The sequence below is a fragment of the Cetorhinus maximus genome, chromosome 36, assembly GCF_964194155.1.
Source record: "Cetorhinus maximus chromosome 36, sCetMax3.hap1.1, whole genome shotgun sequence".
NCBI classification, from domain to species: Eukaryota; Metazoa; Chordata; class Chondrichthyes; order Lamniformes; family Cetorhinidae; genus Cetorhinus; species Cetorhinus maximus.
Window position 1 is genome coordinate 6,614,568 of NC_135914.1, and position 16,544 is coordinate 6,631,111.

Here is a 16,544-nt window from a genome sequence, read left to right on the forward strand (position 1 = left end):
TCCTATGTTCCATAAGAGCCAGCAGAGGTATGATGGGCTGAATAGCCTCCTTACAAAGGCAAAAAATACTGCTGATCTGAAATAAAAACACAAAGGCATGCTGGCTAAACTCAGCAGGTGAGGTAGCATCTATAGAAAGAGAAACTGGGTTAACGTTTCAGGTTAACATAAGAAATAGGAGCAGGAGTAGACCATTCAGCCCCTCGAACCTGCTCTGCCATTCAATAAGATCATGGCTGATCATCTTGTATTTTGATTTCCACATTCCCGTCTACCTCCAATAAATTTTGATTTTTTTCTTAGTTCTGTTGAAGAGTCATACGGACTCGAAACGTTAACTGTGTTCCTCTCCGCAGATGCTGCCAGACCTGCTGAGTTTTTCCAGGTATTTTTGTTTTTGTTTCTGAATTCCAGCATCTGCAGTTTTTTTTTGCTTTTATAAACTTAGATTCTTGTTAGGCAACAAAATCGGTCTGCCTCTGCCTTTAAAATATTCAATGACCCCCCGCCTTCTGAGACGGAGAGTTCCAAAGTTGCACAACCCTCAGAGAGAGAGAGAGAAGAAATTTCTCCTCATCTTTGTCCTAAAAAGGGCAACCCCCTAATTTTAAAACTGTGGCCCCCCTAGTTCTGGACTCACCCACAAGAGGAAACATCCTTTCCACGTCCACCTTGTCAAGGCCGTTCAGGATCTTATATACTTCAATCAAGTCACCCCTCACTCTTCTAAACTCCAGTGGAAACAAGCCCAGTCTGTCCAACCTTTCCTCATCAGACAACCCGCTCATTCCAGGCATCAATCTAGTAATAAAAACAAAAAAACTGCGGATGCTGGAAATCCAAAACAGAAACAGAAATGCCTGGAAAAGCTCAGCAGGTCTGGCAGCATCGGCGGAGAAGAAAACTGTTGACGTTTTGAGTCCTCACGACCCTTCAACAGAACTAAGTAAAATTAGGAAAGGTTCCTAACCAACCTAGTAAACCTTCTTGAATCGCCTCCAATGCATTTACATACTTCCTTAAATAAGGAGATGAAAACTGCACACAGTATTCAAGATTTGGTCTCACCAGTGCCCTGTATAACTGAAGAACAACATCCCTACTTTAATGTTCAATCCCTCTTGTAATAAAGGATAACATCCCATTAGCCTCCTTTATACTGTTGGGCACAGGGAACGGGAGCTGCTGTTTCCCTGTAGCAGGCCGGACTGTTATTCCTGTGACACACGTGGAGCCGTTAACCGCTGCCAGCCAATCAGAGAGGCGGAAGGGCACGCGCGGCCTCGCAACCGAGCTTGATGAGGTCGGCGGGACCAGCCGGGGCGGGACCCTCGCCCACATGACGGGCGGCCCGCCCATTCAGCTGTGGGCTGGAGGTTGAGTGACGTGCGGCCCAGCCAATGGGATTGTCGGGGCGGCAGCCGCCGGGTTAGGTTGCAGTGGGGCCGGAGGCGGTTTCTCGGTTGAAAGTTTGGTGTTGGGTGGCGGCGCCGATGGGGAGTGTGAGCCGGGAGGTGGTGACTCTGCAGCTCGGCCACTACAGCAACTTCGTGGGCACTCACTGGTGGAACGTACAGGTTAGCGGCAGGACATTACCGAGAGGGGGAGGGTGGGGGTAAGGAGGAGGGGGTGGGGAGGGTGGGGGTAAGGAGGAGGGGGTGGGGAGGGTGGGGGTAAGGAGGAGGGGGTGGGGAGGGTGGGGGTAAGGAGGAGGGGGTGGGGAGGGTGGGGGTGAGGAGGAGGGGGTGGGGGTGAGGAGGAGGGGGTGGGGGTGAGGAGGAGGGGGTGGGGGTGAGGAGGAGGGGGTGGGGGTGAGGAGGAGGGGGTGGGGGTGAGGAGGAGGGGGTGGGGGTGAGGAGGAGGGGGTGGGGGTGAGGAGGAGGGGGTGGGGGTGAGGAGGAGGAGGAGGGGGTGGGGGTGAGGAGGAGGGGGTGGGGGTGAGGAGGAGGAGGTGGGGGTGAGGAGGAGGAGGAGGGGGTGGGGGTGAGGAGGAGGGGGTGGGGGTGAGGAGGAGGGGGTGGGGGTGAGGAGGGGGTGAGGAGGAGGGGGTGGGGGTGAGGAGGAGGGGGTGGGGAGGAGTGGGTGGGGGTGGGGAGGAGTGGGTGGGGGTGAGGAGGAGTGGGTGGGGAGGAGTGGGTGAGGAGGGGGTGGGGGTGAGGAGGAGTGGGTGGGGGTGAGGAGGAGTGGGTGGGGGTGAGGAGGAGTGGGTGGGGGTGAGGAGGAGTGGGTGGGGGTGAGGAGGAGTGGGTGAGGAGGGGGTGGGGGTGAGGAGGAGTGGGTGAGGAGGGGGTGGGGGTGAGGAGGAGTGGGTGGGGGTGAGGAGGAGTGGGTGGGGAGGAGTGGGTGAGGTGGGGGTGAGGAGGGCGTGAGGAGGGGGTGGGGGTGAGGAGGAGGGGGTGGGGGTGAGGAGGGCGTGAGGAGGGGGTGGGGGTGAGGAGGGCGTGAGGAGGGGGTGAGGCGGAGGGGGTGGGGGTGAGGAGGAGGGGTAAGGACGGGGTGGGCGTAAGGAGTGGGGGGGTGGGGTGAGGAGGAGGGGGTGGGGTGAGGAGGAGGGGGTAAGGCGGGGTTGGGAGTAAGGAGGGGGTGGGGGTGAGGAGGAGGGGGTGGGGTGAGGAGGAGGGGGTGGGGTGAGGAGGAGGGGGTAAGGCGGGGTTGGGAGTAAGGAGGGGGTGGGGGTGAGGAGGAGGGGGTGGGGTGAGGAGGAGGGGGTAAGGCGGGGTTGGGAGTAAGGAGGGGGTGGGGGTGAGGAGGAGGGGGTGGGGTGAGGAGGAGGGGGTAAGGCGGGGTTGGGAGTAAGGAGGGGGTGGGGGTGAGGAGGAGGGGGTGGGGGTGAGGAGGAGGGGGTGGGGAGGAGGAGGGGGTGGGGGAGGAGGAGAAGGTGGGGGTGAGGAGGAGGGGGTGGGGATGAGGAGGGGGTGGGGGTGAGGAGCAGGGTAAGGAAGTGGTGAGGGGTTGGGGAGCGGAGTGGGGGATGGGAAGGGTGGGTGGGGTGAGGCGGTGTGATGTAGGGAGGTGGAGGAGACGGAAGGCTCTGCCGGGGGTGAGGGGTTGTGGGGGGGTTTGGAAGGCTCTGTCGGGGGTGAGGGGTTGTGGGGGGGTTTGGAAGGCTCTGTCAGGGGTGAGGGGTTGTGGGGGCGGGGGAGGCTCTGTCGGGGTTGTTTGGGGGGGGGGGTGTCTTTACCCACTGCCCAGCCGGGCACTCTCTTTAGCCCGACCAGCAGTTTTGAAGGTTTTACCCCCCCCATTGCCCAGTAAATGTTTACAAAGTGAGGTGTCACCAGTGCTGTGGTTTAGTTACATTGAAGTTAACTGGGAATTGCTGTGCAATCATGTACAATAAATTATACAAATAACTGGCCTGGCCTCTTTTCTCTCTCTCTCCCTGTCAAGGATGCTGCCTTATGTTACGATGCAGAGCCAAGCAACCCGTACTCTGAGCTCAGCAACAACGTTCTGTTCCGAGAAGGGCTGACACTGCAGGGCCAGCCCACTTACACCCCCCGCCTCATCCTCATGGACCTCAAAGGTACACGGATCTTCCAAAGCTCTCTTCCCTTCGGGAATCATTCCTTCCAATTAGAAAGTTGAGCGTGTTTTGCTTTTTAAGAAATGTGTGAGAGGGGGGGAAACCAGGAAGTTCTAACACCATTCCTGGGAAATGGCTGGAGTCTATAGTGAAGGATAAGGTGACTGAACACCCTGAAAACTCTCAGCTGGTCAGGGCCTGTCAGTTTGGGTTTGTAAAGGGTCGGAAGTCATGCCTGCCGAATCTGGTGGAATTTTTTGAAGTGGTGACTGAAGTGATTTACAGGAGAATGTCTATAGATGTTAGTTCTAGGGACTTCAGGAAGGTGTCTGATAAAGTCCCTCCTAAGAGCAGGTTAGCTCAGGCTGAAGCGAATGGGATTGAAGGTGAATCATTGACCCGCTTCAGAAACTGGCTGAGTGACAGGAGACTGAGTGTAGGGGTAACAGGCAGGTAATCTCACTGAGAGGATGTGACTGCTGGTGTCCCACACAGATCTGTGTGGGAATCTCAACTATCCCCTGTATTCATCAGCGACTTAGACGCTGGAATAGAGAGCCACACGTTCAAATTCGCCGATCGCCAAGATAGGAGACATCGTAAACTGTGTAGACGGAAGTGTGAAATGAGAAAGAAATATTAACAGATTAGGTGAATGGGCGAAATGGATTCCAACCTGTACAAACGTCAGGGCTGAAAGAACAGGTGGACTCTCGAAATGGTGACAAGTTAGAAACAGCGCTGGTTCAAAGAGATTTCGGTGAGACTCCAAGTACATAAATCATTAACCTGTCATGAAGAGCTACAGAGCATAATCAAACGCCGGCCATTATATCTGAAGGGTTAGAATACAAGGAGGGAGAAGTCACACTTCAGCTAAACAAAGTCCTGGTTAGGCCACACCTGGAGTTACTGAGAACAATTCTGGGCTCTGCACTTTAGGAAGGAATTCTTGTTCTTCGAGAGAGTACTGTGTAGATTTACCAGAATGGTAGCTGGACTCCAGCGGTTAAATTACCAGGAGAGTTACGTAGACAAGGGCTGTATTCCCCAGGATTTAAAAGATGAAGAGCTGACTTCATAAAGTTTTCAAGAAACTGAGGGGAGCAGATAGAGAGAAACTATTTCTGCTGGCTGGGGGAGTCGAGGGCAAGGGGCAGAGTTTAAAATGAGAACCAGACCTCCTAGAAATGAAATTAGGAAATGATTCTGCACACACAGGCTGGTAGCAGTTTGGAACGCTCTTCCACAAATGGCAATTGATGCTCGAACAATTGTTAATTTTATATCTGAGGTTGATCACTTTTTTTTGTTAGCCAAGGGTATTGAGGGATATGGAGTTAGATCAACCATGACCTCACTGAATAGAGGAACAGGCTCGAGGGGCTGAGTGGCCTGCTCTTGTTCCTATGTTCCATGAAATACAGACATAGCTTATGTAATCTAACCCTTGAGCCTGTTTTTTTGTGCAGTCTGTTGTGACGGTGTGGTCTCTGGTACTGGATATGGGTAAAAGACCTCCACTCAAGCAATGACAGGAGTGAAGGCTGAGAAACACTGGCTGCATTGGTGGAAACAGTAAATCATTCACCTAAGGTATCGCGGCAGCCTGCAGTAATGGGTTGGCTTTGTGTCTTGCAGGGAGTTTGAGTAGTCTAAAGCAGGAGGGAGCCCTGTACGGTGTCAGTCAGACAAAACCTGCATTGACGTGGTAAGCATTAAACTCAGCACACTGTGTTCTAGATAAGTGATCACCACGTCTTTAAGCTTTATTGCCCATCCCTCCTCTCCTGAACGCTTCATTCATTCCTGTGCATGAGCAGCAAGTACCCTACAGTAGGGGCATTTGTTGCAACTGAGCAGTCCCCAACACGTTCCAGTGGAAATGACTGCCTATTGATCAGCTCGAGACCCCAGACTGATTCTCCCAGCCCAGGGACAGGGAGTTAACTGTAACACCCAGACCCAGACTGATTCTCCCAGCCCAGGGACAGAGAGTTAACTGTAGCACCCGGACCCAGACTGATTCTCCCAGCCCAGGGACAGAGAGTTAACTGTAACACCCGGACCCAGACTGATTCTCCCAGCCCAGGGACAGAGAGTTAACTGTAACACCCGGACCCAGACTGATTCTCCCAGCCCAGGGACAGAGAGTTAACCGTAACACCCGGACCCAGACTGATTCTCCCAGCCCAGGGACAGAGAGTTAACTGTAACACCCGGACCCAGACTGATTCTCCCAGCCCAGGGACAGAGAGTTAACCGTAACACCCAGACCCAGACTGATTCTCCCAGCCCAGGGACAGAGAGTTAACTGTAACACCTGGACCCAGACTGATTCTCCCAGCCCAGGGACAGAGAGTTAACTGTAACACCCGGACCCAGACTGATTCACCCAGCCCAGGGACAGAGAGTTAACTGTAACACCCGGACCCAGACTGATTCTCCCAGCCCGGGGACAGAGAGTTAACTGTAACACCCGGACCCAGACTGATTCTCCCAGCCCAGGGACAGAGAGTTAACTGTAACACCCGGACCCAGACTGATTCTCCCAACCCAGGGACAGGGAGTTAACTGTAACACCCGGACCCAGACTGATTCACCCAGCCCAGGGACAGAGAGTTAACTGTAACACCCGGACCCAGACTGATTCTCCCAGCCCAGGGACAGGGAGTTAACTGTAACACCCGGACCCAGACTGATTCTCCCAGCCCAGGGACAGAGAGTTAACTGTAACACCCGGACCCAGACTGATTCCCCCAGCCCGGGGACAGAGAGTTAACTGTAACACCCGGACCCAGACTGATTCTCCCAGCCCAGGGACAGAGAGTTAACTGTAACACCCGGACCCAGACTGATTCTCCCAGCCCGGGGACATAGAAACTCTGAGAGAACTCATTATGATTTGGTGAATGTATGAGAGAGGTTTGGGGGTTTAGACTTGAAACTGATAATTACCCAATAAATGATAAATCTTTTCCTTTTTCATTCAATCCAGGAAGGGGAATCTGTCAGTGCACAAAGAAGATCCAATAATAAAGAACCAGTTTCTACAGCAGCTTGACAGACTGAGTGTAAGTGTTCCTCTCCCGTTCAACTTTTAATGTTGAAGCCTTTCCCTTCTGGCTGACCGGCTGTGTCCTGTAAAGTGGAGTTTACCCGGCGCCGTGTGCCGCTCCGGAGTTTACCCGGCGCCGTGTGCCGCTCCGGAGTTTACCCGGCGCCGTGTGCCGCTCCAGAGTTTACCCGGCGCCGTGTGCCGCTCCAGAGTTTACCCGGCGCCGTGTGCCGCTCCGGAGTGAACCAGATGGGATTTTATGACAATCCCCCAGTTGAATAGGCACCATGACTGAGACTAGCTTTATATTCTGATTGATATAATTAACTGCATTTACATTCCCCAAGTGGTGGGCTGGGATTTGAACTCAGTGTCTGCAGATCGTGAATCCAAGCATCTGCGTTACCAGCCCTCAAACACAACCACTATGGCCTGTACCCCTTAAATGATCAAAGGGTTTTAAACTCCACACTCAGAGCAGCCCTACTGGCTGAGATCAGATGGCTGGATAAACATCAGACCTCGCTGCTGTGGTGAAAGATCATTGCTCTGAAACATTGACATACTTTCTTTCTATGCTACCTGACCAGCTTCCGTTTTGCTGCTCGGTGTGCCTCAGTGCCACATTGGCTGCGGCTTTGCCTCCTCCGCCACTTGGCAGGGGGAGGAGGCGGTGTCCCCTTTTTCAGGTAACCTCTTAGACAGCACATCATAGGCTGTCGGAGCCACGGCTTCAGACCGGTCTGAGTGTCGAGACCTGTTCGTTGGAACTGGGCAAGGAAACAGCCTGAATCAGAACCCTGGTTAAATAACTGGGGAAGGGGAGGAACCTTGTGCATCTCTGCTGTTCCCCAGTGAGACTCTGCCCATTGCACCATGAGCTCGACTACCAGCGATCACCATGGCAACAGTAAGGCCAGCAAAGAGAGGGCGCTTGCCCTGTTGCCTGAGACAGCAGCTGCTGCAGCAGTGACTGCAGCTGGTAACTGACCCCACCCACAAACCCCCCCCATTCTGGCTGGAGCTTTCTAAACCTGAGCTTCACCTAGCTCAGCTTGTTTTAGGATGGGTCTCACTGCTGCTGTTAGTCATTGTCCTGGACTGGATTGCACTCAAAGCCCTGACAATCCAACTCCTCCTGGTGTCTTAAGTGGGGTTGTGGGCAGGGGGCACGGCAAGGGTGGAGTGGAGGTGGGGGGGCAATACCCTGTGTGATACTGGGCTCTATATAGCACAGTGCCCCCAGGATGGGTCTGAGTTACCTAACCTTAACTGGACACTGCCACTCCTGCAAGCAGTTCTCCTGATCACTGTCCACTAGCGGCTGGAGAACGTACGCTGATGGACTCCACTGGAGTGAGCACTGAGCTCAGCTCTCATACCCCCCTGAAGTGAATCCCTGCCTACGTTTGATGAACAGTTGCCTTTCACTGTGGAGTGAAGTATACAGTGTTGTCCCTTGGGGCACGGTTATTAGGGCCACTGCTGTTTGATGTAAAGAACATCATTTCAAAGTTTGCAAATGTGACGATGCTGAGCAATGGGATAAACCATGAGGAATGTGCGAACAGGCTTCAGAGAGGGAATAGATCCATGAAATGGATTGACAGACGTCTATCTGATGAAATTTAATGCAGAGAAATGTGAAGCGATTCATTTTAGTAGGAATAATGAGGGAAGGCCATTTACACTAAATTATACAATTTTAATGGAATAGGGAGAGGCGGGTTGTATAGAAATCTTGGCAGGGCAAGTTGAAAAAAAAGCACACAGGGTCTTTGTTGCCTTTCTTAATTAAGGAATAGAACACAAAAGCAAGGAAGATGTGTTAAACTCTTTACCAATCCCTGGTTCAGCCTCAGCTGAAGTATCGTGTCCCATTCTGGGCCCTGTCCTCCGGGAAGGACGACAAGGACCTCGGAGAGGGTGCAGGGGAGGGTTTACCGGGATGGGACCAGGGGAGAGGGACTGAGATGACGTGGAGGGACTGGAGAAGCTGAGATTGTTTCGTCTTGGAGAAGGTTTAAGAGGAGATTTATTAGAGGTGTTCAAAACCAGGAATGGTTTAGATAGTTTCTCCTTATTTACTCTGTTTCCAGCAGCACAAAGATCCCTAAGTAGAGACACATAGACGTGGAAAAGGATGTTTCCTCTTGTGGGGGAGTCCAGAACTAGGGGGCACTGTTTTAAAATTAGGGGTCACCCTTTTAGGACAGAGATGAGGAGAATTTTTTTTCTCTCAGAGGGTTGTGCGACTTTGGAACTCTCCGTCTCAGAAGGTGGTGGAGGTGGGGTTATTGAGTATTTTTAAGGCGGAGGTAGACAGATTCTTGTTAGGCAAAAGAATCAGAGGTTATCGGGGGGTAGATGGGAATGTGGAATTCAAAACACAAACAGATCAGCTGTGATCTTACTGAATGGTGGGGCAGGCTCGAGGGGCCGAATGGCCTACTCCTGTTCCTATTTCGTATGTTCTAATGATGCAGAATTCAGGTGCTTGCTAAAAGACTCTGAGGTGACGTGAAGAAGTTTTCTTCGTAACCAGAGTCCCAGCTCCCCAGTTCCAGCAGCTTAGGCGGGTGTGAAAGATCCCATTGCACAGTTTAAAGCCAGTGACCTGGGCCAATATCCCTCCCTCAGATCACCAAAATCCCACCACTTGGCCATGCATCCGATTGCTGATGGTGGCATCCTGCAGTGCTCAGCCCAAGATATTGATTGTGTGGCAAGTTTATTGGGATAATTCGGACCAGTCCGATGAGGCTGTATGTGAATGCTTGTGATGGGCCAAATGGCATCCTTCTGTGCTGTAACCGCTCCTTGACTCTATGACCTACTTTATGTTGTCTTCCCTCAGGGCGAGGTGGACTCCAATAGGAATCTCGACTCGACAGCATTCCAAGGGGAGGAAAGTGAGTGACTTTGAACCTAGCTTTCTGGGGAGTGTCAGTAACTCTGCCTCCCGTCCGTGCTCTGGCTGCTGCTGGGTAGACCCACCCCTCCTGCCCCTCCACCCGCAACCCTTGCTTCTTCTAACACTTGTTTGTTTCGACAGGACCTGCACCGAGGCCTGTGGCTGGGAGACCCCTTGACCTGTCCCAGAGCGCCTACCAACTGGAGAGCAACGTCAGAGTGTGGTCAGACTATCTGAGGGTGCATCTGCACCCAAAGACCATCTCCGTCATCCAGCAGTACAACCACGGCAGGTAAATCAGCTCCGAGTGACACACAGGGGAGGGGAATGTTGAAACATCGTTAAGAGAGTTCAGTACGGCAACTGTGCTCTACGAGTTCACTGTGTTCCTTTTATTAATGCACACAGCGCTTCCGATCGGTTTGAAGCGTTTGGATTTGGCGAGAAGCTCGTCCGCGATCCCTCATTTCTGGATGACTTTGAGGACAGGCTGCACTTCTACATCGAAGAGTGCGACTACCTCCAGGTATTGGAGCGGTGGGGATTTCACACAACTGCCTCAAGAGAATGCAAGGCCCAGCTCCAGCTGTCCTAACAGACGCTGTCAATATACAGCGTGTACAGGAAAGAGGCAGGAATTTAGGCGTTGCGTTTCTCAAAGCTCCCGAAAGGCTGCGTCTGCCGCCCCTTTTCTCAGGGGCGCCTTTGGTCAGTGAGCTGCTCGGGATTGAGCAGCCTGTGGATGAGGAATGCAATTAACCACACCCCCACCTGGAAGAATTTGGTTGGGGGTGAGGGGTGACATGAATACCACTGGTTTCTCCATTCTTTTGTTAACCGTGTTTGTGGAGTAAAGTGTGGAAATCTCTTCCCCCACCCCCTTCCCCACCCCAGCTCCCATTGTGCACCAGTTGTCTGAACTTACTACCTCCGTCCAGACACAAACCACAGGAGGGTGAGTCCGGGATCTCTGTGGGATGAATAGGGTCCAGACTCTGGGTCCAACCCAAGGTGAGGCAGAAAATGGGGTATCTCCAAGAGGGAGAGGTGCTCCACCCTTCAGAGACCGAGAGAGGGGAAGATTTTACTTGGGCAGAAGCATTGAATAATGCATTTCTGTCCATAGGGCTTCAGTAAAGTAATTCTCTGGTTTTTGCACTGTGATGGCGAGTGGGCGATATTTATTTCCACTTTGACTGAAAGCATCCAGCAATACAACTTGAAATCCTGTCCTCCCAAGCTTTCTGGAGCAGGCATTTTCAGTGTTTAAAACTGGAGTCCAGTACAAGTGACGCAGTGTAACGCTGGGGTGCAGTGATGTTCTGCCACCATGTTGGCCAACGTTCCACCCTCAGTAAACACCCTGATTGACTGACCGCTCGTTCATATTGTAAAACTGACACTCTTTCAAAAAGATCGGTTTCAGCCGCGTTGTCCGTGATGGGCAGCGTGTGACTACAAGTGTTACTCCAGGTTGTGGGGCAGCCTGTTCTCGATTAATGCTATGCTCTTTCGGCAGGGGTTCCAAGTGCTGTGTGACCTGCAGGACGGGTTCTCTGGCCTCTCGGCCAAGGTGGTGGAGCTGCTGAACGATGAATACGGAGGCAAAGGCATATTCACGTGTGGTTTCACCCCGACCTCATACACGGACACGGTGAGTAAGAAGAGGAGTGGCCCCACAGTCACTAGTCGCAGTGTCTACCACACTCCGTACCAAACACTGAGCACTAGAGCCAGGTTATAACTCCCAGTGTGTACGGTTGGCTAATCCTAGCTAGAATGCTGTGGGTGATAACATCGGCGTTACATTAACTGAGTAAGACTACCTGATCCTGTAGGTGTGCCTCCCCACCCCCCGCAACTACCAAGCAAGCTGGAGGTTCGACTGATAGACATCTGCAGGTATAAGCTCACACAATGCTTCTCATTTCCTGGTGCGGTTAGGAGGGAGGCACTGTGCAGATCACGCGCGTCTGTTTCCGACCCTACTTATGTCAGTGCAACTTCCCTGATGCTGGTTTCCCTCGATTCTGCAGAACCCAGTGAAGGAGGTCTATCGGCTCCTGAATTCGGTCATGGGGATTGTGCACTTATCCAGTCGCAGCTCCATCTTCTGTCCGATGTCACTGAACCGAAATGCCCTGGGACGGAAACGGCCTTCACCAGTCACATTCCCACATGTCATGTACGACGTGAGTATGTAGCGGACTGTGCGGGTTGGTGTGAAACGTCTCTTCTCTCTGCTCTTCTCGCTCTTTAGGATCCGTGCTGGATGCCCTATGAAGGGGGAAAAAGATCAGCCCAGTTCCCTGCTGTTGGTCACTGTCCGGAGACACATGCCGGAGAGGAGGATTAAGGGCCATCCCCAATGCTTGAATATGCTGCCAACATCCAAAATGGTGTGCGTTGGACCCAGTGTCACTCATTCCTAAACTAGCACCAGTCACCCTGTGGCCTAAGCTTGCCAAATTTTGGTGGACCCAATAAGAATTGGTTCGAGATATCCCAAACTCATTTTACATTACGCTTACCAGTATTCAGAGGGAGAAATGGAAGGAGCGAGGGAGGATTGTCAAATTGTCTGAGCTGCTTTGGAGCCCGGGTTCTAGCAGTGAGAGAGCTATCTACATCTGTCTCGCTGCCCTGCCTTGCCCCAAGTGTTTTCTAGTGAAATGGCTCACTGTTGTTTGAAGCCTGTTCCTTCCCATCCATTCCTGCTGTTCAGCCTCTGACCCATCGCAGCTTTTAATCACCTCTCCTCCTCTTTCCCTGAACAGGCGTCTCTCAATTATCACAGCAGCGCACTGCTCGCCACTGCCCTGGAAACGCTGACCACCCCGTATCGACTGCAGCCTTCCACCGTGTCACTCACACAGTTAACAGATGCACTCAACCAGTCCGGGAGAAAGGTATGGTCCACATCTTCCAGTCCGAAAGTACGATTTAGCGGTGTTGAAGGAACGGCGCACTGTGTCCAGGCCGCAGGGCAGTGCTTCTCACTCAAACACGAGTGTCTGTGACAACCTTTGGGGCAATGGACCCCCCGCCCCTCCGGGCCCCCGGCCGGCCCTGCCTCAGACACTTACGTTTGTCACAGGAGAAGAGAGTCGGCAGAGTTAATGAAAGGAATGGCACTGCTTTTGATATGACACCAACGCAGTGATCTCTGCTCCCAAGCTGGAAAGCTTTCAGTCTCGTCTCGTCTGGCCAGTTCCTCTCCTGATTTCACCCCCCCCCCCCCCCCCCCCCCCCCCCCCCGCCCCCCCCGGCCTGCTAGGGTTGAAAATCCAAGCACGCTGTTGTGTGTGGAAACAGGAGCACTAATCTTGCTCCCAAAACGACAAATTGTTGTTCGCGGTTATGACGACTCATGCTGCACATGTAGGAATTGCTCAGGTTGTGAGATGTCAGGTGAGCGGTAGGGATGGAGGGTTTTGGCCTGTTCCCTCGTGCAGGGGGATGGGGGTGCGGGTGATGGGGGAAGACCCCGTAGCGGGTGTGGGGAGGATGTGGGCGTCGTAATACATTGTACGTCATAGACTCAGGACATTGTTTGGGCTGAAACCCATGGTCTCCTGGTGTGGGTGAGATGGTTGCTCCTTGCCCTCCAGCCTTGTTATGTCAGGAGAGAGAGAGAGGCCACACCCTGCAGAGAGTTATTATCCTGTGATAGTGTTCACATACAGACAAGAAAGGGAAGATTCCTGACGACTGCATCCAGTGAGAGCTAAAGCTGTGCAGAGTCCTGAACTGTGGCACCCAAACTCAGCCTGGATAGCTGCTGCTGCTGCTCACTGTCGAGCTGCAGGGCCTGCGGCCATGGCATAGACTTGGTGGTGATGCTGCTCACAGTCGAATAGCCTGACAACACTTAGTATTCAAGCCTTGCCTGTCTGGCACATGGAAGGCCTGCACTCCGTCAGTTCCATAAAGCAAGGAAACACTGCACCAACCTGAGTGATGTGGATCGTGTGAGGGATTGCGACAAGCCTTGTAAAGCCATCCAGACTGAGGTGTACTATGTGATCTGACAGCGTGTCAAACTCTTCGGTACATTGTTCCCTCCCTCCTGGAACCCTCTCCTTGTCATTTTATTGACGTGTGGTTGTCTCTTGGGGCAGGTGATCACTGCATCTGCCAGCATTCCATTCCCCGTGAGGGATGTGGACACTCTGCCAGATGTACTCTGCAGCCAACACTCTGAGTTGCCATGGACTGGACTGTCTCCATGTGGGGATTTTAAGGAGACCCGATGCTTTGCCCAGTCTGTGGTGATCCGAGGAGTCAGCAGCGAACGACAAGTCAGGTGAGTCTGATCCTGATGAGTTAATGTTGAAGTTTCCCTTTTTAAATCATTCCCATCCAACTCTTATAGCAACGAGAGTGTTATACAGTGACAGACCCGTCCCCACCAGAACGGTACCCCAGTGTTATACAGTGACAGACCTGTCCCCACCAGTACTGTACCCCAGTGTTATACAGTGACAGACCCGTCCCCACCAGTTCTGTACCAGTGTTATACAATGACAGACCCGTCCCCACCAGTACTATACCCCAGTGTTACACAGTGACAGGCCCGTTCCCACTAGTACTGTACCCCAGTGTTACACAGTGACAGGCCCGTTCCCACCAGTACTGTACCCCAGTGTTATACAGTGACAGGCCTGTTCCCACTAGTACTGTACCCCAGTGTTATACAATGACAGACCCGTCCCCACCAGTACTGTACCCCAGTGTTACACAGTGACAGGCCCGTTCCCACCAGTACTGTACCCCAGTGTTATACAGTGACAGACCCGTCCCCACCAGTACTGTACCTCAGTGTTATACAGTGACAGGCCCGTTCCCACCAGTACTGTACCCCAGTGTTGTACAGTGACAGACCTGTCCCCACCAGTACTGTACCCCAGTGTTATACAGTGACAGGCCTGTTCCCACTAGTACTGTACCCCAGTGTTATACAGTGACAGACCCATTCCCACTAGTACTGTACCCCAGTGTTATACAGTGACAGACCCGTTCCCACCAGTACGATATCCGTGTTGTGTTACATGGTGATGGGCCTGTGTGCCCCCAGAGCTGTATTCCTGTGCTGTGCAGCTGAAATGATTCTCCAATCTCAGTGGCAGAATCTAAATTCGTTCAATTGTGTTTTTTCCGGCTAAAGTGGTGACAAGTGTTAAAATTTCACACAGGTCATTACTGGTACTGCAACATTACACTGTACTGGAACTACAATGACAATACAAGTTGATGTGGTCTCTACTTACATTTATGCTTACTATCAGTGAAATGTTATTATTGTAAAGCTCACCATGTCTGTCTTTTCTTTAGTAACCTACCTCCCGGGGTGAAAGGGACTTCCATATTACACGCTTGTCCTACAGGGGAGGACGTGCTCAGCACATTTCTGCACAGCCACTTTCCAACTGCACTGAGGTATGTGAACCACTTAACGCCAAAGCTGAAAATGGGAAGGGGTTTGCTACCTTGGGCTTGTGTTAATTGGGAAGGGGTTTGGGTCCATTGGGATTGTGTACAATGGGAGTGAATGGGAAGGGGTTTGGGTCCATTGGGATTGTGTACAATGGGAAGGGGTTTGGGTCTATTGGGATTGTGTACAATGGGAGTGAATGGGAAGGGGTTTGGGTTCATTGGGATTGTGTACAATGGGAGTGAATGGGAAGGGGTTTGGGTCCATTGGGATTGTGTACAATGGAAAGGGGTTTGGGTCCATTGGGACTGTGTACAATGGGAGTGAATGGGAAGGGGTTTGGGTCCATTGGGATTGTGTACAATGGAAAGGGGTTTGGGTCCATTGGGATTGTGTACAATGGTAGTGTTGATGTGTGACTAATGCTGTCTTGTTCCTCAGCGCTGTCCATCTGGCTCAAAGCCCATGTAAAGTGACTACTCCATACCCACAGTTTTTCACACCCTCCTTCAACAAAGAGGGACAGCTCATAGGAAGCGGCCTAACATCAACAAGCGGTGAGTGATAGCTGAAGAATGCTGGGTTGGTGCAGTGCATAGAGTTAAGAGACTGGCATTTTAAGGAGTTCATCCAGTGAAGTAACCCTGACGAGAACAAAAAAAAAAGTCGGAGTCATTCAGTACAATCGTGGCTGATCTTTGGCTTCCTCTGTCCTATCCTTTGATTCCCTGGGTCCACCTCAAATATACAAACCCTCTGGGGTAGAGAACTCCAAAGATTCACAAGCTTTGGGCTGAAAGCGTGGCCCTGTGCCTAGCCTGTCGAGCTGCTTTCACAGTCACGTTGCTGTTCTAGCTGGATGGGCTCAGCAACAAGCAGTGCTTTGCGGGGGCTGATATTTTATTTTAAGAGAAAAGTTAAATTTATTTTTTTTGGGGGGGTGGTGGGTGGCGATAGTGGAATAGCTTAAGGCACTAATGGTGTTTGTTCTACACTGGAGTGAATAAGCCACTTTCTGTCTCCCCAGCTGTCGAGAGTATCCCTGTGCTGACTGCTCTGCAATCATCTCCGGTCTTGCACAGTGTCCTGCGCAATCTGCACAGGGAGGTGAGCCGCCTCAACCTTCGCAAGTTCGGCACCTTCCTGTCCGCTGGCACTGAGCTGGACGACTTCAGAGAGGTTCTGGAGGAGCTCAAGACCCTCTCCCAGTCTTACAAAATGAACTTTGAGGTGGATGAATCAGATGATTCTGACGCAGAATAAAGATTGCTGTAACCCCTGCGCAACCCCCACCCCCACCAACTCCTGCATGTTCTACCAGAGTAATGGGCAACAAACCGTGTTCAACAATGAGGGGGGAAACCTTCTCTTCTGCAAACAGCCTTCTCACTTCGTCCCCCTCTGTCGGAAAGGTTGATGTTCTCTCCACCAACAAGTCAAAATTGGAACTGGCTAAGGGAACCAGCATTTAAAAGCCTGACCCGTCAGGAAACGATGGCACTGTCTGATACCTTGACCTTGATGTTATAAGTTTATTTATGGAAGATGAGGTAGATTCTTTTTTTCATTAAAACTTCAAATGCCAGCAAACGCCACAGTCGCCATTTATCCA

At 52.2% G+C, this 16,544-nt stretch overlaps 1 protein-coding gene across 1 annotated transcript; it reads left to right on the forward strand.

Moving 5' to 3' along the window:
• Positions 1-1,416: 1,416 nt before the first annotated feature.
• On the forward strand, positions 1,417-16,522 carry msto1 (misato mitochondrial distribution and morphology regulator 1). Its single transcript, XM_078534113.1, has 14 exons — positions 1,417-1,577; positions 3,391-3,526; positions 5,168-5,237; positions 6,525-6,600; positions 9,442-9,496; positions 9,640-9,790; positions 9,907-10,024; positions 11,018-11,152; positions 11,535-11,690; positions 12,276-12,407; positions 13,620-13,804; positions 14,833-14,937; positions 15,374-15,489; positions 15,960-16,522. Exons 1-14 carry the CDS (start codon positions 1,494-1,496, stop codon positions 16,193-16,195), a joined length of 1,755 nt encoding a protein of 584 aa, XP_078390239.1. The 5' UTR covers positions 1,417-1,493; the 3' UTR covers positions 16,196-16,522.
• Positions 16,523-16,544: the final 22 nt, after the last annotated feature.

Bases quoted from the DNA above. Each gene is read 5' to 3' on its own strand.
- msto1 (XM_078534113.1), top strand. From the start codon at position 1,494: ATGGGGAGTGTGAGCCGGGAGGTGGTGACTCTGCAGCTCGGCCACTAC. The intron at 9,497-9,639 runs GTGAGTGACTTT...TTGTTTCGACAG, and splicing joins AGCATTCCAAGGGGAGGAAA to GACCTGCACCGAGGCCTGTG. The intron at 13,805-14,832 runs GTGAGTCTGATC...TCTTTTCTTTAG, and splicing joins AGCAGCGAACGACAAGTCAG to TAACCTACCTCCCGGGGTGA.